The sequence below is a fragment of the Neophocaena asiaeorientalis genome, unplaced genomic scaffold, assembly GCF_003031525.2.
Source record: "Neophocaena asiaeorientalis asiaeorientalis breed wild unplaced genomic scaffold, Neophocaena_asiaeorientalis_V1.1 scaffold223, whole genome shotgun sequence".
In the NCBI taxonomy this organism is placed as follows: Eukaryota; Metazoa; Chordata; class Mammalia; order Artiodactyla; family Phocoenidae; genus Neophocaena; species Neophocaena asiaeorientalis.
The window spans coordinates 489292-515152 of record NW_020175045.1 but is presented as its reverse complement, the minus strand read 5'-3'; the positions used below and the strand labels follow the sequence as shown (position 1 = coordinate 515152).

The following is a 25861-nucleotide window of genomic DNA, read 5'->3' as shown; positions in this document are numbered from 1 at the left end:
TGCCAGCAGATTCAGTGTCTGGTGCAGACGGCAGCCTTGTTGCTGTGTCCTCACAAAGTGGAAAGATAGCTCTGATGTCTATTCCTCTTCCTGTAAGGGCACTAATCCCATCATGAGGGTCCCACCCTCATGACCTGATCTAACCCTAATTACTTCCCAAAGGCCCCACTTCCAAATACCACCACATTGGGGGTTGGGACTTCAACATACGGATTTTAGGGAAACACAAACATTCTGTCCATAGCATGCCACCACTGGTCCCTCAAACTTATGTACTTCTTGAATGTAAAATGCATTCATTCCATCCCAACAAGCCCCAAAGTCTCAGCTCAACCCAGTATTACCTCTGAAGTCCAAAATTCAAAGTCCCATCTAAACATCATCTAAATCAGACATGCGTGAGACTCAAGGTACAATTTATTCTGAGGCAAAATTCCTCTCCAGCTGTGAGCCTGGGAAACCAAATAAATTATGTGCTTCCAAAATACAATGGTGGGACAGGCACAGGACAGACATACAGACATTCCCATTCCAAAAAAAAAAAAAGAAAATATACCAAAAAGACGGAAGGGGTGATGGGTCCCAATGAAGTCCAAAACGTAGCGAGGCAAGTTCCTTGAGATCTTAAGGCTCAAGAATAGTCCTCTTTGATTCGATGCCCTGCCCTCCAGGCCCCCCTGGGGTGACAGCATAACCTCCACAGCTCGGCAGGTCACCCCACCTCTGAGACACTGGGCAGGGCCCCACCCTTTGAACCAGGAGCAGCCAGCCCCGCCCTGAGATCTAGAAACTGCGTTCATCATCATCCTTCCCTTTTCCAGGGAAACAGCACATGTGTGCAGCCCTCCTCCATCCCTTTGGTCCCGGCTTCAGAGGGAGGCTGACTCGGCCCAGGCCCATGGTCCGCATCAGCGCTAATCTCCTTATGAATGGTCTGTGGGCCACACCCGTGATGTTCCCTTCTGAACAGTGCTCGTTTTTACACTATAGATAGGCTGAGAATTCTCCAAATTTTTACATTCCAGTTCCTTTTTGCTTAATAATTCCTTCTTCGATTCATTTCTCTCCTCCCGCATCTCACTATAAGCAGCTGGGAGGACCAAGCCGCTGCATCAACACCGGGCTTAGGCAACCTTCTCAGCACATCATCCAATCCCACCGCGTGCAAGTCTTACCTTCCCCGGAACACGAACACAACTCGGGCAAGTTCTCGGCTGCTCTATACCAAGGATATTCTCTCCATTGTCCAGTAACATGCTCCTCACTTCCACGTGAGATCACACCACACTGGCCTTTACGGTCCATATTTCTGCTAACATTCTGTTACCGATTGTTACAAATTCTCCAAGAAGATGAAAGCTTTCTCTACCACTCTCCTCTTTTGCCGACTCCACACCAGAATCACCTTTAAAAGTCCCTTCTCGGCTTTTTCTGGCACGAACTTCAAGACCCTCCCAGTCTAGACTCCTTCAATCCCAGCTCCACTCCTTACCAGCCGCGTGTCCCGGCACAAGTTACTCAAGCTTTTCGGGCCTCGGTTTTCTTATCTGAGCAATGGGGATGTTATCAGCCTCCACCCAGGGGGATTCTAAAAGGATGGAATGGGTTAATCTGTGCACAGCGTTCAGCACATGTTGATACGTGACCGAAATTGATGATTCTGTTACTATAAATCCTCCATCTTCTTATTGAACCCATCTGACAGCTGAAAAAACTGAGGCCCTGCCTAACACATGACAGCTAGGAAAGGATGGAGCCAGGATTTCAGCCCGGGATTGTCCAAGCTTGAGACCTGGGCTCCAGGGAGGTAATAACACCTGCCTCGCAGAGGAGAAGACGTGACGTGCCAAGTGCCCCACGCACAGTAGGCACTTGTACATGTTGATCATTCTCTGCCTCCTCCATCACCTCTGGAAAAGATGCTATGACGTGTCTAAGTAAGGAAAGAAGAAGCTTTGCTTTAAAAATCAGGCCTCATCACTTCACACCCATTAGGGTGGCTATTATTTAAAAAGAAACAAACAGGGTTTCCCTGGTGGCGCAGTGATTGAGAGTCCACCTGCCGATGCAGGGGACGCGGGTTCGTGCCCCGGTCCGGGAAGATCCCACATGCCGCGGAGCGGCTGGGCCCGTGAGCCATGGCCGCTGAGCCTGCGCATCCGGAGCCTGTGCTCCGCAGCGGGAGAGGCCACAGCGGTGAGAGGCCCGCGTCCTGCAAAAAAAAGAACTGAGAGCAGAGGTTTGAAGAGATACTTGCACACCCATTTTCAGAGCAGCAGCCAAAAGGTGGAAGTCACCCAAGTGTCCGTTGACAGCTGAGCAGATAAGCACAATGTGGTGCGTCCACACAATGGAATATGACTCAGCCTTAAAAAGAGATGCAGTTCTGACACATACTGTGACATGGATGAACCCTGAGGACATGATACTGAGTGAAATAAGCCAGCCACAGAAAGACGAACACTGTAGGATTCCACTTGTACGAGGTCCTTGGAGGAGTCAGATTCATAGAGACAGGAAGTAGCAGGGCAGCTGCCAGGGGCTGGGGGAGGGGGAGGGCGTGTTAGTGTTTGATGGGGAAAAAGAAAAAGTTCCGGAGATGATAGTGGTGATGGTCACAGAACAACGTGAATGTGCTTGATCCCACTGATTTGTACACTTCAAAACGGCTCAAAGAGTAAGCTTTATGTTATGTAGAGTTTACAAAAAAAAAAGAAAAGAAAAATTCAGGCCACAGGCAAAGCTATGTGCATACGAAGACCCTCTGTTAACATGTCAGCAAAAAGTGACACGAGCTGAGTCTCAGGTTGTGCCGTCGTTACGCCCGCCCCAGAATCCTGCACTGCCCAGGACAACGGCGACATCAGCACCTAGCAGGGTGGAGAAAGGGGCCAGAGCAAACGTTACTGCACATAATCACCGGGGACGGACTTCCCTGGTGGCGCGGTGGTTAACAAGCCGCCTGCCAATGCGGGGGACACGGGTTCGAGCCCTGGTTGGGGAAGATCTCACATGCCGCGGAGAAACTAAGCCCGTGCGCCACAGCTATGGAGCCTGAGCTCTAGAGCCCACGAGCCACAACTACTGAAGCCAGTGCACCTAGAGCCCGTGCTCCACGACAAGAGGAGCCACCGCGATGAGAAGCCCGTGCACTGCAACGAAGAGTAGCCCCCACACACTGCAACTAGAGAAAACCCGCATGCAGCAGCGAAGACCCAACGCAGCCAAAAATGAATAAATAAATAAATTTATAAAATTAAAAAAAAAAAAAGAATCACCGGGGAGATCTGAAAAATCCCAATGCCCAGGCCACATCCCTGACAATTAAAACAGAATCACGGTGTGGGGAGTGGTGTCCAGGAATTGGTATTTTTTAAATTTCCCACGCGATTCCAGCGAACAGGCAAGCCTGAGGGGGAAGAGCCCAGCAGGGAGGGGATGATGGGCCCCCCCAGATGGTGCCAGGTGCTACACAACGGGAACGTTCCTGGACCCCAGGACCGCAAAATGAACACCGGGCTCAGCAAGGGCAGCAAATGGGCTTCAACTCACATGGGAATTCTGGTCCACTGATAAGAGGCTGCCTGGAGTGCTGTGCTAAAAGGATTCTGCGAACGAATCTAGATGATGAATTAGCAATGTCTGCCACGGGTACCAGGCAGGCGAGAGGCAGCCACCCCTGGTGTAAGAGTTACCCAGGTGCTTTCACTCCCTCCTCCTCTCGGAGCCTCACAAGGACGCTGTAAACTGAGCAGAGCCGAGATGACGCTTGTCGTTTTATACAGGGATTCAGAGAAGTGAAGCCACAAGTTGGAAGTGGTGCAGCTAAGATGGCAACCCAGACCTTCTGACTCCTTGTCGAGACCGTCCACTCACCTCCCCTTTCAGCCCTGTCCATGGTTCTGATAGGAAAGGCTCTGCCATCAGTCTTTCACGTTACAGTGTAAAGTATCTGACCATCCTCTCCAAGATGGGGGACTGGCTGTGGAGCTGGAGGCGAAGGAAGAGAAGGGACAGAGCCCTTTCCCAGCTCCTGAAACCCACACCTCATTGGCTAGTGGTCAGAGCAGCCCTGGCCACAAGTTATCCGTGACCCCAGTCCCCCTGAACCCTGGCTTTGTCAATCCCTCCCATGCTGGACAGTCCACACCAAGCCTTCCAGATCCCAATGACCAAGGCAAAGCCCTGGCAGACCCAGAGCATAAACGCCTGTGCCAAGGCCAAGAACAGAAATGCCAGGCAGCTTCTGCATGGGCTAAAAGACCCTGTGTTCCAGGGGGATCTGCTTCCTTTGTTTCCTATCCCTGACTCACTCCCTCAGTTTCTCCTCACCCCAGGAAAGCTCTCCCTGTGGCCCACAGTCATCATGCCTCTGGGCCTTCCACACATTGTTCCTTCTACTTAAAAGCCCCTTTCCCTCTTCTCCAGGTGGTAAACTCCTATTCAGCCTTCAGAGTCCAGGTCAAAAGGCCCTTCCCCTGAAAATTCTTCCTTGATCCCTACCTTCACACCCCATCCAGACTGGGTTGTAAACTGCTTTCTCTCACCTCAACGCCACAGCTTAAGTTGCCCGTTTGGAATCTCCTTCCCTCTTTTCTCTTCCTGGAGCATTCCTAGGCAGAGAGAGTGGCTCTCCCCTTTGGACTCCCACAGCTGCCTGTGCGACCCCTACTGTAGCACAATTATACATATTTGGGTGCTCTGGGTCTGCCTCGGCCCCGACACTGAAAACCAGGGGACTGGCCCTGATTCCGCTTCATCTTCCTGGACCCAATGCAGAGCCTGCACACAACAGGTGATGCCCGGCAAACAACCTTATAATCAATCATCTCCGAGCATTTACTAAGTTGTTTAGACTCGAGGTAACAAGTTGGGAACAGTTCCAGTCTTTTCAAACCTTCAGAATTTTTGGAATAGACAGACTCCAGAGACATGGGTTAATCTAGCCAGGACCTTGGCCACTCAAGGTCACACGATTCCAGGGGCAGGGCCAGTTTGCTGCTTTAGAAAAGCAGGAGGTATGAATGGAAACCCCACTGGGGAGCCTGGGGAGAAGGGGGGAAATATTATTTCTTTTCTTTGTATTTCTGTGCTGCTTGATTGGCTACAATGTTCATTTACTACTTCAATAATTTTGTTAAACTCTAATAAAACAAAATGTTTTAAATATGCAGGTCTATGTCTGAAATCAATATTCAAGACCAAATGTTTGCCAACCTACAGCATTCGAGTTGCGAGAGGGGAGAGGCTGTTCCCGAAGGGAGTTCCGGTAACCACCCAACTGCCCGTCCAGGGCAGGATGGAAACACACTGCAGAGGGTCCCACATGGAACCAGACTGCAGAGAGAAGGAGCGAACGCCCTGCACTCAGAGACAAGGGTGCATCGCAGTCATGGTGCCAAACAGGACAGGCTCTCTGACTCCATTTATATAAACTTCAAGAACCGGCACCAGGAGTCTTTGAGGATAAGAGCCAGGAGAGCGGCTACCCTTGGAAGCGGGGAGGCAGTGACCAGGGGGTGTGACGGGGTTCCTGGCAACTCGCGACACTGAGTGATTTACTGTGGGTGCTGGTGCCAGGGGCGTGTTCAGTTTTCCAGCTGTAATGGAAAGGCACACACTTTCCTGTAATTACACTTCGATAAAAGGTTAAAAGATGCAGTAGCCCCAGGCCCCTACCAGCCAGGTCTGGGAGGGGTCTGTAAAAGGTGTGCTTCCTATACCACCCCCTGGGGCCTCTATGGGCAGCCCCGGGCAGGGCCTAAGCTTGCTGACCACCTGCCCCGTCCCCACCACCTGGGCCTCCCTCCAAGCCGAGCGCACCCCAGATGCTCCCCTGCCGTCCTGCTCCCCGGCTTGCAGTCTGGAGCAGTCAGGCCCAGGCTCAGAGCTTCTGCAATTTCTCCCTCCCCTTCTGGCCTGGGCCGGGCTGGGGTGCACAGCCCCCAGAGAGAAGCAGGCCCGCTCTCCCAAATGAGCCCAGGCTCAGGAAAACCGCTGCGGCCGCCCCTTCCGGGCTGGGCCAGTGCCTGGTAGTGGCAGCCCTGAATCCCCAGGACAGAGGACTAAAGAGATTTGTCCAGGAGACAAAGCGGGGGTCTGTCTGTCCCACAGAAGCAAGGGCAGCCCAGGGCAGAGCTGGCCCCGGGCCCTCTGAGCCTCTCCCTTTCTCCAGCTTGGTCCCGGGCTACTCCTTTGTGTCCATTCACGAATTCACAGCTCCTCCTGGACGGCAGACAGCATCTTGGCTCCATCTTTGGGAAACAGAGTCGGGGAGAAACAGTCCATGGGCTGGGGCCAGCTCAGAATTGTGGTGAGATCAAAATCCCAGTGGGGAGACAGGAGGGGAAGCCGAGGAAGGAGGGGAAAGGGCCAGGGTCTCTGGCAGGTCGGGAGCAGAAAACAGGTGGCATTCCACGTGAATGGCGCCCCCTGGGGGTGCGTGCCTGGTAGTACTGACCCAACACAGCTGGGGCCAGACACCCCTAGCCCTGCACCCTCCCCAGGGCTCCCTGGGGAATCTCTTCCCCTCTGGCATAATGAGGGTTCATGCCTCTGAAGCAGGGGCCACCCCATCCTGCCTGCCTCACCGGAAGCTCCCAGAAGATAACAAGATGAGGAGATGCCATGGGAACCCAGACCTTCCGAACCAGAAGCCCAGGGTGGGCCTCCATCTCCACAGTCCTTGTAACCAGGGGCTGATGCAAGCCTGGTGGTCGACCCACTGCCTCAATGCTGTGAATGCCCATCCCCCTCCCCGGCATGCAGACCCCAAGCCCGAGAGCTCTGACCGGGGGGGGATTTGTGCTACAGCTGCAGGAGCCTGGGAGCTAGCGCTCCGAGAAATCAGCCTCCACCTGTGACTCAGGGGGGAGCTGACGGATGCCCCCGCTCCCCTGCCCTCAGCGGAGACGACTCCAAGCCACGTCCCCCCGCGTCTCCCAAGCAGAACTAATTAACCTCCGAGCGCCCACAGTGCAATCCGCTTCTTACAAACCCTTTAGCGGCTGCGTGCCCTGCCCTGTGCTCGCTTCCGCACTCCCCTATTGCCGTATCTTGGGGTCAGCTCCCAGATACACCCCTTGTCCCTGCATCCTCGTCCACGGGTCTGATTCTGGGGAAACCCACACGAAGGCAGATTCTCGGCAGCTAAAAGTAAAACCCCGCAGGTACCAGCCACAAGTGCTCTGGGCAAGAAACAATATTGCTTCTGAACGATCCCAGTCCCAGCTGAGGCCGCTGCTGACCCCAGGAGGCTTATGTGCACAGCACTTCATACTTTGCAAGGCTCACTCACACCTGCCGGCTTCCACCGCCTCTGAAAGGGACAGGCCACTGCCCTGTCCACCCACGACCCCCTAAAGCAGGGGGATTTAGGGGATCTGCAGCTTTCCCCTCCCTGAGGCCAGGATGGGGTTACAACCACCTTCCTCATCCCGCAGGGGCCACACCCAGAACACGGCTTCTAGGAGACACGCCCCGAACCCGAATCCACCGGGAGGAACTTTAAGAAACTCAGCAAATACCTCCCCCTACCCACCCCCACCACTCCCAAGGGACCTTCAGCCCTTGGCTCGCTGTACGGAGCCCAAAGCAGCTCTAACTCCAGAGACGAGGGCGACCACCTGCCAACAGATGAGCCGTTCCCTCCGCCCGCCGGCACGACAGGGCACTCTGGGATGGCGGATCCTCTCACGGGAAATCATTCTCTCCACGCCAGTACTATTCCCCGTGAAAGGAGGGGCCGCTCGAGGGCTCGTGGAACGTCCCATCCCCGCCGACACAGCGCCACACACAGCCTGGCACAGCCCAGCCCTGCCTGTGGCCAAGCATCCAGGGTGCCATCACAGGGCAGGTTTGAGCCCAATTCCAAAGCAGCGGGCCCTGGGATCCCCCAAAGCTGGTTCCCAGCCCAACTCCATCTCCCGTGACCGGGATTCCTGTGAGCAGGCCGCCAAGGCAGCTGCCTTCAGGTAGACACAGATTCCCCCAGAGACGCACACGTTTCCGGAGCAAAATGCACACAGGTGCACGCACACGCACCCACACGCACATACCTTCTGCACACAACCCTGAAATACCATCCGCACATCCTAAGAATATCTCCACTACGAACAGGGACTGATCCATTCCTTATCCCAAGGCCTGTCTTTGTAAGAAATGAACCCCCTGGTTTTGTCTTAGATGATAACGAAGATCCCACCACTTTGGTACACCAAGTGCAGAGGTGCTTGGGGTGACGATCTTTTGCCTTAAGAGCGGCTCCTGAAAATCACAAAACTGTAACCACTAGTGAAATCATTGATTCAGACAAGGGTAACCAACGGATGCGGAGAAGGCTGGTGAGAGGCTGCTGAGCAACAGGGTGGTCAAATCCGGGGAACCCAGCATTGCTTTCTTGGCCCCAAGATCAACCTCAGCATCACCAGAAATGGGACAGTCAGATGTCTCCTGCCTCCTGGGGAGATGCAGTGCGAAGTTTCTTGCCTCTCTCTTGCCAAGGTCGTCATCCTGGGTGTGATAAAGGCTCTGCAGCTGTGCAGGGTACCCTGGCAGTCACCGGCCATACGCGGCTAAGTCAATGGAAACTCACTAAAACTAAATAAAATGTACAATTCAGCTCCTCAGCCACGCCAGCCCCATAGCAAGTGCTCGACAGCGCTAGGAAGTTTTGCCCGTGTCGTCAGGTGTGACGGGGTCTGGTGGTTACGGAAGAATTAATCCTCACCAGTTAGAGACGTGGACTGACACATCATCTGGGATTTGTCTTCAACTGTCGGCAGAGAAAAAGCAAAGAGATGAAGCAAGTGTGGCAAAACGGTCATAAATGTTAATTAGAAATTGTTAGTCATTGTTAGGCTATGGGGTTATTACATTATACTAGTCTCTCTACTTTTTGAATGGAAGTTTTCATAATAGGAGGAATGCAATATTTGCATGATCTCAAAACACTCCCCTTCCCGCAATGCTTTTCATCACCAAAAGGAATGGTAACTTTACAGAGAGCAACGTGGTGGATACCAACTGAACCAAGGGTCAAGGTTAAAACACCACAGTGACAGGACGGTCATCCTGCTGCCGGCAAGCGGCCACTGAAACAGTGATACGGCAACCGGTAAAGTCTGCAGGACACTTATTAAATAAGACTGCATCAATGCTAACGTTCCTTTATATTTTTGTTTCCTCTTACACTTAATAAATGACCTGCTTGTGTCACCGTTTTCTTTTTTTTTTAATTAATTAATTAATTTATTTATCTATTTCTGGCCGCTTGGGTCTTCGCTGCTGTGCGCGGGCTTTCTCTAGCTGCCGAGAGCAGGGGCCACTCTTTGTTGCGGTGCGCAGGCCTCTCATTGCGGTGGCTTCTCTTGTTGCAGAGCACGGGCTCTAGGTGCACGGGCTACAGTAGTTGTGGCACGCAGGCTCAGCAGTTGTGGCTCGCAGGCTCTAGAGCGCAGGCTCAGTAGTTGTGGCGCACGGGCTTAGTTGCTCTGTGGCATGTGGGATCTTCCCGGACCAGGGCTCGAACCCATGTCTCCTGCATTGGCAGGCAGATTCTTAACCACTGCGCCACCAGGGAAGTCCCAAGTCCACCATTTTCAACTAGCTTTTATTTTTCATACATTTTCTAATTGTGGTAAAATACTCATAACATAAAATTTACCATTTTAACCATTTTTAAGGGTGTCCTTTCGTGGCATTAAGCACATTCATACTGCTATGCAAACATCACCACATTCCATCTCCAGAACCTTTCCATCTTCCCCAACTGAGGCTCTGTCCCCATTAAACTCTGACTCCCCAGCCCCCTCCCCCAGCCCCTGCCACCCAGCCTTCTACTTTCCGTCTCCATGAAATTGACTCCAGGGACCTCATGTAAATGGAATCACACAAGATTTGTCCTTTTGTTTGTTAGCTTATTAGCAGAAGGCAGTAACAGCATTTTGTTATGCTCACCAGCATAATGTCCTCAAGGTTCATTCATGTCACAGCCTGTATCAGAATGCCCTTCCTGGGACCTCCCTGGTGGCGCAGCGGTTAAGAATCCGCCTGCCCGGGCTTCCCCGGTGGCGCAGTGGTTGAGAGTCCGCCTGCCGATGCAGGGGACACGGGTTCGTGCCCCGGTCCGGGAAGATCCCACATGCCGTGGAGCGGCTGGGCCTGTGAGCCATGGCCGCTAGGCCTGCGCGTCCAGAGCCTGTGCTCCGCAACGGGAGAGGCCACAACAGTGAGAGGTCTGCGTACTGCAAAAAAAAAAAAAAAAAGAATCCGCCTGCCCATGCAGGGGACACGGGTTCGAGCCCTGGTCCGGGAAGATCCCACGTGCCGCGGAGCAACTAAGCCCGTGCGCCACGGTTACTGAGCTGGCGTGCCACAACTACTGAGCCCACGTGCCACAACTACTGAAGCCCGTGCACCTAGAGCCCGTGCTCCGCAACAAGAGAAGCCACCGCAATGAGAAGCCCGCGCACCGCAACGAAGAGTAGCCCCAGCTCACCACTAGAGAAAGCCCGTGCTCAGCAACAAAGACCCAATGCGGCCAAAAATAAAATAAATAAATAAATGTTAAAAGGAAAGAATGCCCTTCCTTTTTAAGGTTAGATTTCATTTTTTAACCTCATTCCAAAAGAGAGTAGCCTGGGACTGAGGAAATACGCACTCAAGGCTTTGGGGTAAAGGGGCATATGGGCGAGCAACCCGCCCGTAGCCAGGAAATGAGAAGAGCAGCCCTCCCCAGTAAGCTCTGGCAGCCCAGTCCCTTGGGAATCCCAGGAAGCTCCCCACTTTCATCGCCACAGCAGTCTCTGAAGTAGCCTCCCTCCCTTGAATTCTTCCCCTTCCGGAACCCAAGTCGTGACACTCTCAGCATAAATCAGCCTCAACGGTGCCACGGAGCCCGCTGGAGAAAGGCCAGCTGCTAGGCGCACCCCAGGGCCCTTGGGGACCAGAGCTGGCAACCTCCCCACCACATGGCCTGAGGGCCAGCCTCACCAACTCTCCCCTGGTGCCCCCTGAACCTCCCCCTTCATGCTCTGCCCTCTTCCAGGAATGGCCTCCCCCTCCATCACCTCCTCTGCCTCCCTGGAGAACTCCTATTCATTCTGAAGGGTCCACCCAAATGCCCCAACACCTCTGCAGCCTCTCCTGCCCTACGGTGGGTACGGGTGGCTTCTGCCTGTCTAGCATCTATCCCTCACACAGTCGATGGCTCCACTTTCGTCTGGGGCCGTCCCTTCTCCACTCTCACTCCATCAGGCTCAGGTGGGGCTACACCCCACCTCGACCCCAAGTCGTGCCTGACTCCTCGTCTCCAAGCTCCAAAAGAGAGGTTGTGACCTAGATCTGGCACAGTCTTTCCCCCGACCTCAGCAACAGGTCCGAGAATGGGTCTGAGATCCAAGCCAGGACAAGAACACTCAACTCCAGGGCTACGGTGATCCCGAAGGATTCCGCAGGAAACTCTCCATTCCTAAGCACTGTGGGCGGTCCAGAGAACGGAGCCACCAGAGGAAACAGAGCCCAGAGATGGAGAGAGGCAGCCTGGTCGTCTTTGAGACCCTGGATCCAGCTGTACCTGAACCCACATACTTTTCACTTCTGAGTACCGACCTTTTTTCCCTTCTTTTCACTCCCCCACTGCCCCTTCCTCCTCTTTCTCCTTCTCTCTCTTTGCCTTAAGCCAGTTCAAACTGAGGCTTTGTTACTTATAACTGAAAGTCTCAATGTCACCCTCAAACCCTTTCTTACCCAGGCATTCAAGCAGAAACCATACCGACATTTCCAGCATATTTATCAATATCTCAATTATGCACTTGTTCACATATTATTAGCAGACCGAGTCCTCCCCTAAACTATGAGCTTCTGGAGGGGAGGGGGCAAGCTTTGCATAGGACTCATTTTGGTGCCCCAGCCCTGGCTCTCAACAAGGTTGTTGTTGGTTTTTTAATTTATTAATTAATTTATTTATTCATTTTTGGCTGCATTGGGTCTTCCGTTGCTGTGCACGGGCCTTCTCTAGCTGTGGTGAGCGGGAGCTACTCTTCGTTGCAGTGTGCAGCCTTCTCATTGCGGTGGCTTCTCTTGTTGCAAAGCACGGGCTCTAGGCACGCGGGCTTCAGTAGTTGTGGCACGCGGGCTCAGTAGTTGTGGCACGCAGGCTCAGTAGTTGTGGCACGCGGGCTCAGTAGTTATGGCACGCGGGCTCAGTAGTTGTGGCACGCAGGCTCAGTAGTTGTGGCACGCGGGCTCAGTAGTTATGGCACGCGGGCTCAGTAGTTGTGGCACGCAGGCTCAGTAGTTGTGGCACGCGGGCTCAGTAGTTATGGCACGCGGGCTCAGTAGTTGTGGCACGCAGGCTCAGTAGTTGTGGCACGCGGGCTCAGTAGTTATGGCACGCGGGCTCAGTAGTTGTGGCACGCAGGCTCAGTAGTTGTGTCACACGGGCTTAGGTGCTCCACAGCAAGTGGGATCTTCCCGGACCAGGGCTCGAACCTGTTTCCCCTGTATTTGCAGGTGGATTCTTAACCACTGCACCACCAGGGAAGTCCCTCACCAAGGTTTCTGAATGAATCAGTGAACCACCTAACCAACCGTGGGTGCCCAACCAGTGGACAAGTCAGGCATGCCCACCACATGCCAGACCACGCTGGCCCCTCAGGGGACACAGGGTGTCTGAACAGCCCCCAGCCCACGCCTGCTCCAAGCAGCTTGCGGTATGGCTGGGGAAGGGCGATCAATGACACGGGGCCTGCCAGACTCTCCCCTGCTTGAGACGGGGACTTAGGACAAACCTGGAGGGGTGCGCTGTGTCTGGATGAATCTGAAGGTGCGTGCCTGCACTGCTGCTGGCGTGGGGTCTCTGGACAATTGTCACTTCCTAAGTCTCCCTGCACATCTGTCAGCTTAGGTTTGCAGTCCAGGCATAGGGCAATAAACTGAGAGCCGCTGGTGCTGAAAGGACAGCTCCCCTGGGAGCCCAGCACAGCTGCTAGCACCCCAATCCCGCTGCACCAACCTGTCATTTAATCGGCACCCACTGTGTGCCAGTTTACATGCATTTCCTCCAAACCATCCTATGAGGGAAGCATCATTATCCCCGTGTCACCCGACCCTGCCCCTCACACCCTCTCCTGGCCACGTCACCACCTGAAATTCTATCATACAGTTATCTGTCTGTTGTCTGTTTCTCACACCAGAATGTGAGCTCCACGAGGACAGGGTCAGCCCTGTATCCCCAGCACCCGGGACAGCACCCAGCACACCACAGCACGCAGCCATTACTGCTTAATCAACGAACAAATGAAACAGATTTCCATGCGGTGCAGCCAGGTGTCCACGGCAAGGGCGGGGAACGTGTTCCTGGCTGGCCTCACCGTGGCCCAACACCACACTACAGACCCAAGCTCCCTCCCCTCCCTCTCCTGCCCCACCTCCAACTACAGACCTCCACCCAAGCGGTAATTATTAAAATCGGGGCCACACAACCCCCAGGGCTCCTGCTCCCTTCAAGCCCCCTCTTGGCCTCCAGTACTTCCGCCTTCTGGTTGGTGAGATCCGCCCACATGGCAGGGTCGCGGCAACTTCCAGACAACCCCAGCCCAGATGCCCTCGTGCCCTTGGTGACTCCTTCAGCTGGACATTTGGGGAGGAGGGGGAACTTCATCATCGGGTGGACGATGGGAGCTCAAGGGCAGACCACACCCCGCAGGTCTGACCTTCACCATCTTGCAGCTCCTGCTTCCCTGAAAAGCAGGACTGAAGGTGCAGGGACCTGGTCCCAAGACGAGTCTTTCTCTTAGTGTAACCCTAATGACTCTGCTTCATTCAGAGTTATTCACTGTCCATTCTGCGGCCAGAGGGACACACCCCACACCCTGACACGTGTATGCACCTGGGCCGCCCCTCCTGCAGCAATGGAGGACCTGAGTCCCAGGGAAGCTAAGTGACCAGCCCAAGGGTGCCCAGTGGGTGAGCGATGGGACCAAGACGAACGGTACACCGTCAGAACACTCAGTCCATGCTGGGCTCCGGGCCAAGCACTTGCCATGCTCGGCATTTAGTTCTCCAACTCTCTAATGAGGGTCAATTATTTTGTCCCTTTTACAGATGAGGAAACGGAAGCTCAGAGACTCAATCAACCCTGTGAGATTAGTACTACTATTATTTCCCGTCTTTCAGAAGAGGAAGCCAAGGCACAGAGAGGCCATGTAACGTGCCCGAGATCATGTAGCCATTAAGGGGAGGGGCCCCGAGGCAGAGCCAGGTGGTCCGACAACAGAAGTCACCCGTGGTGAAATTCTACTTTCCAGTTCTCAAGTACATAAGTCCCCTACATACGAACCTTCAAGTTGCGAACTTCCAAAGATGCGAATGTGCTACTACCCAGACATCACTGGATCGTTTTTTCAAGGGGGTAGATAGAATTGAATCCAGCAAGGAACCAGAACCTGTGCCATCAACGTCAGGCGAGAGTGACATTGCAGCTTGCCCTCCATCTCCTACTGCTGATGACCCTTCAGCTCTACCATCTCCCACCTCCTCTCCCCACTCCAGTCAGTAACTCTTCTTGCCTGTTCCCTCGATGCCAGCCCCTGTGTGCCAGCTGTTGTGCTGTACTATTGTACTTTTCAAGGTTCTGTACTGTAAGATTTAAAATGTTCTCTTGGGACTTTCCTGGTGGCGCAGTGGATAAGACTCCGTGCTCCCAATGCAGCAGGCCTGGGTTCGATCCCTGCTCAGGAAACTAGGTCCCACACGCATGCCGCAACTAAGAGTCTCCATGCCACAACTAAGGAGCCCACCTGCTGCAACTAAGACCCAGCACAACCAAATAAATAAATATTTTTAAAAGTTTTCTTTATTTTTTGTGTTTATTTTTTATGTACTATTTGTGTGAAAAGTATTATAAACCTATTACAGTACGGTACTATGTAGCCGATTGTTAGTTGGGTACCTAAGCTAACTCTGTTGGACTTATGAACAAATTGGACTTACAAACACACTCTCGGGACGGGACTCATTCTTCTGTAGGGGACTTACTGTATTTACCATGTGCCATCCACTCCCAGGTAACATGGAGAGGACATACCTGCTCTCTCCACTGCCCCAGGTTCGTGGGGAGACAGCCAAGGGAGCAATTCAAATGTGGGGCAGGATGGAGACAGCAAGCAACAGAGGTGAAGGAACTGAGGTTATGAGAAGGCAGAAACTAGGAGGCAAAGAAAACCAACAGAGACAAGGGTGAGGAAAGGAGATGGTGAACGCGGAGAATGGGGTAAAAACCCAGAGAGTCACTGAGGCATCTATGGGGGCACCTGGCCTCCGGCTCCGGCTCCCTTGGATCCCTAAACGCACTAAACCCTGTAACAAGCTCAGGTGCCCTGCTGTTTAAGAAACAACTTCACTTAGTCACGGTGAGCACTGTCCACACTCACACTTTCTATGAGCTGAGCCAGCACTCCGTGGTCAACTCCAGGGGCCCTTCCACTCATCTGGCTACGGATCCCCGGGGCTGCCAGGGAGGGGTGTGAAGAGGTCTGGACCTCAGCCTGGGAGCTCTGACAGCACAGGGATCCTTGCAGGGAGGGCTGGGTTCCCTGCAGGGAGGAATTGGCAAAAACTCAGACTGGAGGTCAGACAGATCTGAGTTTAGAGCTGGCTGTCCCTCTCACCTGCCATCAGACCAGCCTCCCTGTCAGCCTCATCTGTACCATGGGGCCAATAACACTTATCTGGCAGGGTACAGAATGGATTAGAATCAATGCACACGGCATCTAGGGCAAAGCCTGGAACATACAAAATGCTCAGGAAATGGTGGATGTCATTATTGTGGTGGCAATTAACAAGAAAAAATTAGTGGCAGAGAAGCAGTCTGAGACACTGGGAATTAGTCCGCCCAAATCTCGATCCACACTTCTTATTGCACCTACCTGGCCGTGTTCTTGATTTGCTTCTCTGTTGGCCAGGAGTCCCGGGTTGAGGCATCAGAGGCTCCCTCTGCTCAATGGGAAGAATGATTTTGAATCCCGTGATCGATTAGTGATGTCTGCCCTGGGTACAAAGGAAGGCTGACAGTAGGTGTGCTATGTATCCTACCCTAATAATCCTATTAATGTTCAGGCAGTACTACCCTTAAACAAGAGGGACTCTGTCCCTAAGCCTGTCCCTTTAGATCCATTACTTCTCCAACTTTCATGCACACATGAATCACTGAAGGGTGTTATGAAAATAAAGATTCTGATTCCATAGGTCTGGGGTGGAGCCCAAGTTTCTGCATTTCTAACAAGCGCTAGCTGATGCCAATGCTATGGATCTGTGGAGTATGTGTGGATCAGGGTTTAGAGGTCCTGCTGTCACAAACTCAGACTAATTTTTTAGGGAGACTTTGAGCACCTTGGTCACGGGGGATCCAGCACTCATCGCTGGCAGGGTGAGCTGTCACCCTGGACGTTCACTTTGTGAATAACACGGGCAGGACCAGGCAAGTACTGCTTCACATCTCCTGTCCTGTGTCCTTGGAACAAAAGGTGGGTGCAAATCCATACAATGGAACATCATTCAGCCTTAAAAAGGAAGGTACTACAATGAGGTATCACCTCACACCGGTCAGAATGGCCACCATTAAAAAGTCTACAAATAACAGACGCTGGAGAGGACACGGAAAAAAGAGAACCCTCCTACACTGTGGATGGGAATTTAAGTTGGTGCAGCCACCGTGGAAAACAGTATGGAGGTTCCTCAAAAAAAGTAAAAATACAGTTACCATATGATCCAGCAGTCCCACCCCTTGGCATATCTGGACAAAACTATAATTCAAAGAGATACATGCACCCCTATGTTCACAGCAGCACTATTTACAATAGCCAAGACATGGAAACAACATAAATGTCCATCGACAGATGAATGGCTAAAGATATGGCACATATATACAATGGAATATTACTTAGCCATTAAAAAGAATGAAATAACGCCATTTGCAGCAACATGGATGGACCTACAGATTATCATACTAAGTAAGAGAAAAGAAAGAGAAAGACCCTATCATTTACCATATGATATCACTCATATGTGGAATCTAAAATATGACACAAGTGAACGTATCTACAAAACAGAAACAGACTCACAGACATGAAGAACAGACTTGTGGTTGCCCAGGGGGAGAGTGGGTGGGGGAGGGATGGATTGGAGTTTGATATATATATATATATAACTGAATCACTTTGCTGTATAGCAGAAATTAACACATTATAAATCAACAATACTTCAATAAAATTAATTTTTTTTAAAGAGGAAGAAAATTCTGACACTTGCTCCAACATGGATGAACCTTATGCTGAGTGAAAGAAGCCAGACGTAAAAAGGACAAGTACTATAGGATTCCACTCATACAAGGTCCCTAGAGTAATCATATCCATAGGGACAGAAAGTAGAAGGGTGTGGGTCAAGGGCTGGAGGAGGGGGACGGGGGAGTTAGTGTTTAACGGGGACAGAGTCTCGGTTTGTGAAGATGAAAAACTCCTGGAGATGGATGGTGGTGATGGCTGCACAGCAAGGTGAACGCACTTAATGCCGCCGAAGTGTACACTGAAAACTGGTCAAAATTGTAAATTTTACATTAGGTATATTTTACCATAATTTTTAAAAAACTGACTGCATCCAAATGCTGTGAAGGTTTGTGGGTGATGCCACTGCTGGCATTGGCAGCCAGAAAGATGTGAGCAGCAGGCAGGCTTGGGTAAGAGAGAAGACAAACCACAGTCACGCTCCCCATCCGTGGGTTACACATCCCAGGGATTCAACCAGCCGGGGATGGAAACTGCTACGTGATCCGCGGCTGATTGAATCCGTGGATGGTTGAATCCACGGATGCAGAACCCGCGAATACGGAGGAACACCCGCAAGAGATCTGAGCATCCACGGACATGCCAGCATTCGCGGGAGTCCTGGAACTAAATCGGCTCCCTGATCCCCGCTCCCCGCCCCCGCGGGTACGGAGAGACGACTGCCATTCATCCGCGAAAGCCTTACTCTGAAGACAGCATGAACGCCATAGGCTGATGCCCAAGAAAGAGTCACAGCCCAGTAACCTCAAGCATCCATTTGTTTCTCTTCCTGTTTCATTTCCAGGTTTCAAAGACACTCATGAATTGCCTTGGAATTCCCAGTACGGGCACATGGCAGCTGGGAAACATGTGAAATATTAATGAATTCATATCACTCCTGAACTTGTATATGTGCAGGACTAGAGGTAACTTGCATTAGACATAACTCCTATTCTTTCCTTTTGAATTGAAGTACAGTATAGTTGACTTAGAACGTGCGCCAGTCTCTGCTGTACAGCAAAGTGACTCAGTTTTACACATACAGACATTCTTTTTTTAATATCCGTTTCCATTATCGTTTAGCCCAGGACACTGGATATAGCTCCCTGTGCTATACATACAGTAGGACCTTGCTGTTCACCCATTCTAAATGTTGATAGTTTGCATCTACCAACCCCGAACTCTCAGTCCACCCCTCTCCCTCCCCCCAACCCCTTGGCAGTCATAAGCCTGCTCTCTACCTATTCTTTCTTTTTTTTCCTACCTATTCTTTATGTTGGCAATGAGGTGGACACTGAACTCCAGATGTGAGCAGTTTCATTTCCATATGATAGGTTTCAATCACATTTTCAAAAAAAATCAAATAAAAGATTTCAGCTTTACTTAAATACTGTTTGACTTTAAAATGTTACGTATTCATCTTAATTTGTATTTTGCCTTTTCAACTTCATAGAAGTTTCGAATATTTTAGAATTAAACATCATTTAACTTTTTTCAGTTTCCGACATTTGCTTTAATTTACACTTGTGGGGTTTTTTTAATTACATTTTTCATTTGAATCCTTTAGACTAGTGCTCTTCCAGAGAAACTTCTGCAATGATGGAAACGTTAAGTGCCTGTGTTGTCCCATACAGCAGCGCTGGCCACACGTGACTATAGAGAACTTGAAATGTGGCTGGTGTGACTGAGGAACTAGCTTTTTAATTTTATTTTAATAAATTTAGATTTACCTTTTCTTTTTTTGGCCGCATGGCATATGGGCCCTTAGTTCCCCGTCCAGGGATCAAACCCATGCCCTCTGCATTGGGAGCACAGTCTTAACCACTGGACCTCCAGGGAAGGTCCAAGATTTACTTTTAAATTGTCACAGGTGGCAAGGGCTATAGTCCCAGACAGAACACCTTTAGATTATTACTGCTAACAGAACCCAAATATAAGTGAAAATCTTGACTATAAATAATGATTTCGCTGTAATGAAATCAATCAAATAAATCATATGACATACATAATAATTAATAAACTATGTCTTTATTACTCATCCAAGCAAGGCTGCCCAGCAACGAATGCCAAAGACGCGTGTAAAAATGAACTACACTCAGCTACCTTTCTATTTATTTTTTTTTTTTTTTTGGCCTCGCCACTCGGCATGTGGGATCTTAGCTCCCCGACCAGGAATCGAACCCGTGCCCCCTGCAGCAGAAGCGTGGAGGCTTAACCACTGGACCGCCAGGGAAGCCCCTTCAGCTGTCTCTGATGCCAGCCAGTCTTCAATCAGATGAGGGCTCAATGTTGTCACCGTAGAAGTATAGTTGTCGGAAGGAGGACAGAACCCATTTTGTTGAGAAGCTCGTTAGCTTGGTTTTTTACTTGAAATAACCAGACATACGGCAGGTGGGCTTCCGCAGGGACATTGCTCTGGCCCGACTGCGTTTGGGGCGGGGCCGTCAGCGAAAGAACAAAGGAGGCCGGCACACAATGTGTTCTCAGAGCCCTTCCAGTCCCGGCAAGGGTGCAGGCAGCAGGGAGGGCTCGGAATTCTAATCCCCGCGTCCAGTGGGGAGTAGAGACTCGGCGTGTGAGACACGTACCCTGCAGGTGCGGGTGATGACGATAATTATTCCCCAGGGTCGTGGGGTGGGGGGGGTGGGGGGGATGCAGAAAAGCAGGGCCCAGACAAACCCAGGTGTGAATCCTGCCAACTGCTCTACGGCCTCGGGCGAACCAAACAGGACTAGAAACTGCAGCTACTCCCAGGACGGCCAAGGATCAGAGGAGATGATGTACAGGAAGTGTGGGTCATCTATCTCCCCCTCCTCCATGAAGCCCCGGGCCGGCCATGCCCCAGGTAGCCCAGCAAGGCAGAAGCACCTCCCACCCCTTCTCCAGCCATGCAGACACCTGCTGACGTCGGAGAAAGCTCTGCCAAGACGGAAGGGTTTCTCCGACAGCCCCATGGATCTTGAGAAACTTGCTTGTTACAAACCGCCTCGAGTCCTCTCTGGAAAGAGACAGACTGGATAACAATAACAACGACATAAACAGCCACGGCTCTGGAGCACCAGCTGTAGACCAAGGACCTCGCCAGATGCTTCACACACCTCATCTTAATCACCTCGAGAAGCACAAACGTTTACCCAACCCGCGACCTTCAGAATTTCAGAGTCCCGGCTGGTGCAGGACTGGTCCTAAGTGACTGTGAAGGGACCTCAGATAGAAGGACGGGGACTAAACCTACAGAAGGCCTCCCAGGGCCACTGCCACCACCCCACCTGTTAACCTCACTTACAAGGAGGAAAGCAAGGCTCAGGGGAAAAGTCCCCTGCACAAGAGAAGACGACAAAGAGGAGGGTGGAATCACAGCACAGGCTCCTGGCTCCTTCTATGTTTCCCAAGGACCCCGCCATGGAAGGAGTGGGACCCGATCTTTTTTTTTTTTTGCGGTACGCAAGCCTCTCACTGTTGTGGCCTCTCCCGTAGCGGAGCACAGGCTCCGGACGCGCAGGCTCAGCGGCCATGGCCCACGGGCCCAGACTCTCCGCGGCATGTGGGATCTTCCCGGACCGGGGCACGAACCCGCGCCCCCTGCATCGGCAGGCGGACTCTCAACCACTTGCGCCAACAGAGGAGCCCAAGGGACCCGATCTTTGGCCTTAGGAGCAACTCCCAACACCATGGCAGGAACTGCGCTGTGTGTGGGGTGGGGGGGCAGGTCCCCAACCAAGTCATTATAGTCTGGGCCGTCGGTGAGCCTCGGCACCAGGCCAACACCCAGAACTGACAATGGACCAGGTGTGCGCTGCAGAGGTGCTCCTGCAGCGTTGTGCGCAGAAGCGGAAGCCAGAAAGCAACCTGAGTGTCCGAAAGTGGGAAATAATAAAATAAAGCAGGGTGTGATGACGAGACGGAATGTTAAGCAAAAGCCCCCCTTAAGCTGAGGTTGCAAAGCAATTATGGAAGAAAAAGGAGACGGGATTACGGCAGGTCAACTTTCAAAAATTAGAATACAACGCTAGCTATAGAGTATCTACAGAAAAAGCCTGGAAGAAAAGTCAACACATTTAACAGTGGTGATCTCTAGACCATGGGATCAAAGGTCTGCTGCTTTCATCTTTATACCTACTTCCCATAATTTAAAAACTTTTCTCCAAGGAGCATGTGTTACATTTATAACCATAATGTTATTTGACAGTGGCCCACGTTTTAGGTCACATTGCATTAAGCGAAAGAGGGTACCTATGTCTTCAGAGGTTAATTCGCTCATCCTAAGTCACACAGCCAGTATTATGCAACGGATTTTGATTGGTAACTGCTCAGGTGCCCTTCTGGACATGGAAGCAGCAGGGGGCACAGACAGACAGGTGGACTACACTTCCCAGCTTCCTTGCAGTGAGGTGGCGCCACGTGGGGCTCAACCAGGAAACGTGAGACCTCGCTGCCTTCTAGGACACGCAGAACCCAGTTTATTTTTCTTCTCAAGTTAAGAATTACAAGGACCCACAAGCCCCCTGTGTATCTTTCCCTCCCTCCCTTACAGGTAGCCACTAACCTGATTTTGGAATCATCGTCATCTCACTTTTCACGTACTTTTCTCTGCATTCCTAAACAACACAGTTTCCTGGGATTTGAGTGTTACGTGATTGGAGTCATGCTTTCTTCTGTGTTTTGCTACTGTTCAAACACGTCTGTGAGATTCATCCATACGTTGCCTGGGACTGGACTTGTTTTCCTTGCAGCATTACTGCTCCATTGCATGGATACATACTGTTCCATCAACGTGGACCTCTGAGCTGATTCCAGCTCTTGCTTACCTTGAAGAGTGCTGCTGAGAAGATCCTGGGCCACCTCCCCTGGCACACATGTGCAGAATTTCTCTAGCGCAGACACCCAGAAGAGAGTGGCCGTTCTGGAGTGGCCGTGTCCAAGTATACATGGTAATTTCTGTTTTCCGAAGTAGTTATAATAGTATTGTCAGACTTCTTATATATTGAATACAAGAATGGCGTCCCATGGACTCTTATTTCGCATTTCCTCGATCACCAACGCCAGCGAGCAGCTGTTCACATGCTTATGGCTCATTTGTGTCCTTCCTTCCTGCAATGACTCTCTTTTTACATTTTCTATTGGGCTGTCTTTTCCTTATTGTGGTTCTTTATAGATTCTGGATATTATTATTTACTTAATATTTTTTTTGGCTGTGCCGTGCAGCTTTTGGGATCTTAGCCCCCCGACTAGGGACTGAACCCGTGCCCCCTGCAGTCAAAGCGCTGAGTCCTAACCACTGGACCTCCAGGGAGTTCCCGATTCTGGATATTAATTACTTGTTGGTTAAATATGTTGCAAATGCAAATATGTCCTTCAAGTTCGTGGCTTGTCTTCTCCTGTCTTCCTGGCATTGTTTGGTAAATAAAAATTCATAATTTTTAATGTAGTTGAGTTTATCAATCTTTCATAGTTTGAACTTGTTGTGCCTTCAGAAATCTTTACCTAGCATGATAGCCAAAAGATATTGTTTCAAATTTTCAAAAAGTTTTCAATTTTTTTTTAAATTTCACTTGCAAATATTTAATCCATCTAGAAATGCTTTTTCTGTATGGTGTGAGGTAGGACTCTAGTTTCATTGTTTCCATCTAGATTATTGTCTCAGTACCATTTATTCAATAGACCATCCTTAACTGGGTTCATCAGCAAGGCAACCTTTGTCAAAAGTCAAATGCCTTTATACACATGAATCTGTTTCTGGCCTCTCTGTTCTGTTCCATTGGTCAATTTGCCTAGCCCTGAACCAACACTACAGTCTTTAATTCCTAGAGCTTGATGATAAGTATGTTTCTGGATGTAGATAAACCATTCAAGGACTCGAGATTAGAACCTTAAGGATCAGTTGGTACAACCACCCACTGAGAAACAGGCTCAGAGACGGAAAGCATCTTTTGCAACGTCACACAGGAGCAGTGTTAACAGCGGAATGTTTGTGTCCCCCCTCCAAAAAAAAAATTCGTATGTTGAAATCTAACCCTCAGTGTGATGACATTTGGAGGTAGAACCCTTGGGCATAATTAGGTCATAAGGGTGAAGCCCTCATGAATGGAATTACTGCCCTTATACAAAGAAGCCAAAGAGCTAGCTCCGTCTCTTTCTGACCTATGAGGATACAAGAAGTTGGCAGTCTGTAACCTGGAAGAGGGCCCTCACCAGAACCCGACCTTGCTGGCACCCTGATCTCAGACCTCCAGCCTCTAGAACGGTGAGAAATACTTTTCTGCTGTTTGTAAGGCACCCAGGCTACGGTACTTTGTTATGGCAGCCTGAAAGAACTAAGACAAACACCCATCTCTCACCCTGGAGGACATTCCTGTCCTGTTCAATATGACAACCACTGACCACATGTGTTTATTGAGCACTTAAAACATAGCTAGTTCAAACTGGGATGGGCTGTAAGTATAAAACACACCAGATTTTGAAGACTTGTGGTTGAAAATAAACTGTAAAATATCTTATGAATAATTTGTTTATATTGATTACATATTGAATATCTTTGGGATATAAAGTGTTAACTAAAATATATTCTCACAATTAATTTCACCTGTTTCTTTTCACCTTCTTATGACGGTGAGATGGGAAATTAGCCACACATTAAACTGAACGGCTATGAGAAAATTTAAAACTACCTCTGTGGCTTGTATGCTATTTCTATTGGACAGGTCTGGGTCATACTATTAAATTCACTCAATCACAAAGCCTTGATTAAGGACCTAATATGTGGACTGAACAGTAGTAAGGGCCGCACAAGGAGGAAGGGAACAGAAATAGTTCTAATCAATGCATTCCATTTCCTCACTGGACCCATCACCTGTGGAAGCGTCATCAGCCCAAGCATGAAAGAAATGGTTCATGGTCCAGCCCTCAGCCCAGCTGGAGAGCTCTATTCCAGTTACAGCGGGAGCAGCACCAGTGTCAAAATCTAGAGATCATTTAGACCAACCCTCCTGTCTAACGGATTAACCAGTAGAGGTCCAGAGAGGTTGAGACGCCTACCCAAGGTCACACAGCAGGTGTGGGAAAGAGCTCCTTCCCCGCATCTGAAGTCTCCAGCCCCGGGTTTCTCCCTTCCCTTCGAGTGAACACTCCACCAACTTACATCTCACACCAGCACACAGGACCCTCGAGAACAATCCTCTGAAAGCCCAAGTTCCCACACCCGACGGGACCTCCTCGCAGATTTGCGCAGCCAGCCCCTCCCACCTTCCCGCCAAGAGAAACACCACAGGAGTTCCTCCGGGCCTTCCCACCAGCAACCCCTCTGCAGCGGGACTCCCCAACTTCATGAAGGAGACACAATGCCCCACCCCCCACCAGAGGAAACAGAGATGAGACTGAGAGGGAAAGGACACAGTCCTGCCTCCCCACTTTCCCGCCCTGAAGCCGAGCTCAGCCCGGCCTCTGGGGTCAAGCTGTGCTCCATCTGACAGCAACTTGTGGAGACTTCATGGGACCAGGGACCCTCAACAATTGCCAGGAGACAATGAACTGTGTAGGTGTGACAGCAAAAAGGATGCCAACCCAGCTCAACTCACCACCTGCCCACTCCACCCACAGAGGCAGGAGGCCTGGCAGAAGGGTAAGAGCAGGTGAAGGCGGGCTCCCCGGGGCAGGAGGCCGACGCCTAGGGCTGCACACCCAGAGCAGTGGGTCCTCCCGCAAGACTCCTAGGGGCGAAGGGGCAATCCTAGAAAAGGGTTTTCATCCAGGTTTCAGGCAAGCCCACCCCGCCAAAATCTTAGAGGAACTTAATATTCCCTCCCCTCCCCACCAGCCCCTTAATTGGGAATCAAAGCGACAAGACCTTGGCTTCCACTCGGCAATCTGAAATCACTTTAGAAGAAGAAACTGAGGTTCAGGTGGGACCACAGACTTCCCACTATGGAAAAGCCAAGATGTATAGGTCCTGGTCCTGTGCCTCAGTTTCCTTACCCATTCCTCCTGCTTGCTATGAGGGCGGTCAGGGGTGGTGCGGGGGACAGGGGTGGTCGGGGTTTCGCTGGGGTGGTGCGGGCCAACGCCTTTTATCATTAACAAAAGCGCCGAATAGCGATTGAGCCCGTGCAAAATGCTTTCAAGGGATCGTCTCACTTAAATCCTCGCGGGGACCCCAGGGGTGGGGACTCTCATTATCCCCGCCTTTGAGACCTGGAAATTGAGGTTCAGAGAGGTGAAGCGACTCGCCCCAGGGCACCACGCTAAGTCGGAGGCGCGGGGAACCCGCGCTCCTCCCGGGTCCAGGGCGCAGAGCTGCGCGCGGAGACTCACAAAGACCACGACGTCTCGTGTCCGGTTTCTTCCGGCCGGGGACAGGGTCCATTTATCACCCTGAATTCTCGGGGCGGCGGGGGGAGCGCGCTGGCGGCGCAGGAAGCCGGACCCGCCGCCCGCGCTCCCCACCCCCGCTCACCTCGCGTACTTCGTCTTCTGGAAATCCAGGAGCCGCGGAGCGAACATCGCGGCGGTTCCATCAGCCTCCAGCCCGGGGCTCCGACCGCAGC

At 51.3% G+C, this 25861-nt stretch overlaps 1 protein-coding gene across 2 annotated transcripts in view; it reads right to left on the bottom strand.

Annotated features, from left to right (window-relative positions):
- The window catches only part of MMD2 (monocyte to macrophage differentiation associated 2), a 48240-nt gene extending 22385 nt beyond the window's left edge, over nucleotides 1–25855 (bottom strand). Inside the window, exons 1-2 of one of the 2 annotated variants that reach the window (XM_024763538.1) lie at nucleotides 25771–25831; nucleotides 15930–15996 (exon numbers count right to left, since the gene is read on the bottom strand). In XM_024763538.1, the coding sequence (XP_024619306.1) occupies nucleotides 15930–15996; nucleotides 25771–25831 (128 nt within the window). Of the gene's footprint in view, nucleotides 1–15929; nucleotides 15997–25770 lie in introns of both variants that reach the window. The other variant, XM_024763539.1, reaches the window with a different exon arrangement.
- Nucleotides 25856–25861: the final 6 nt, after the last annotated feature.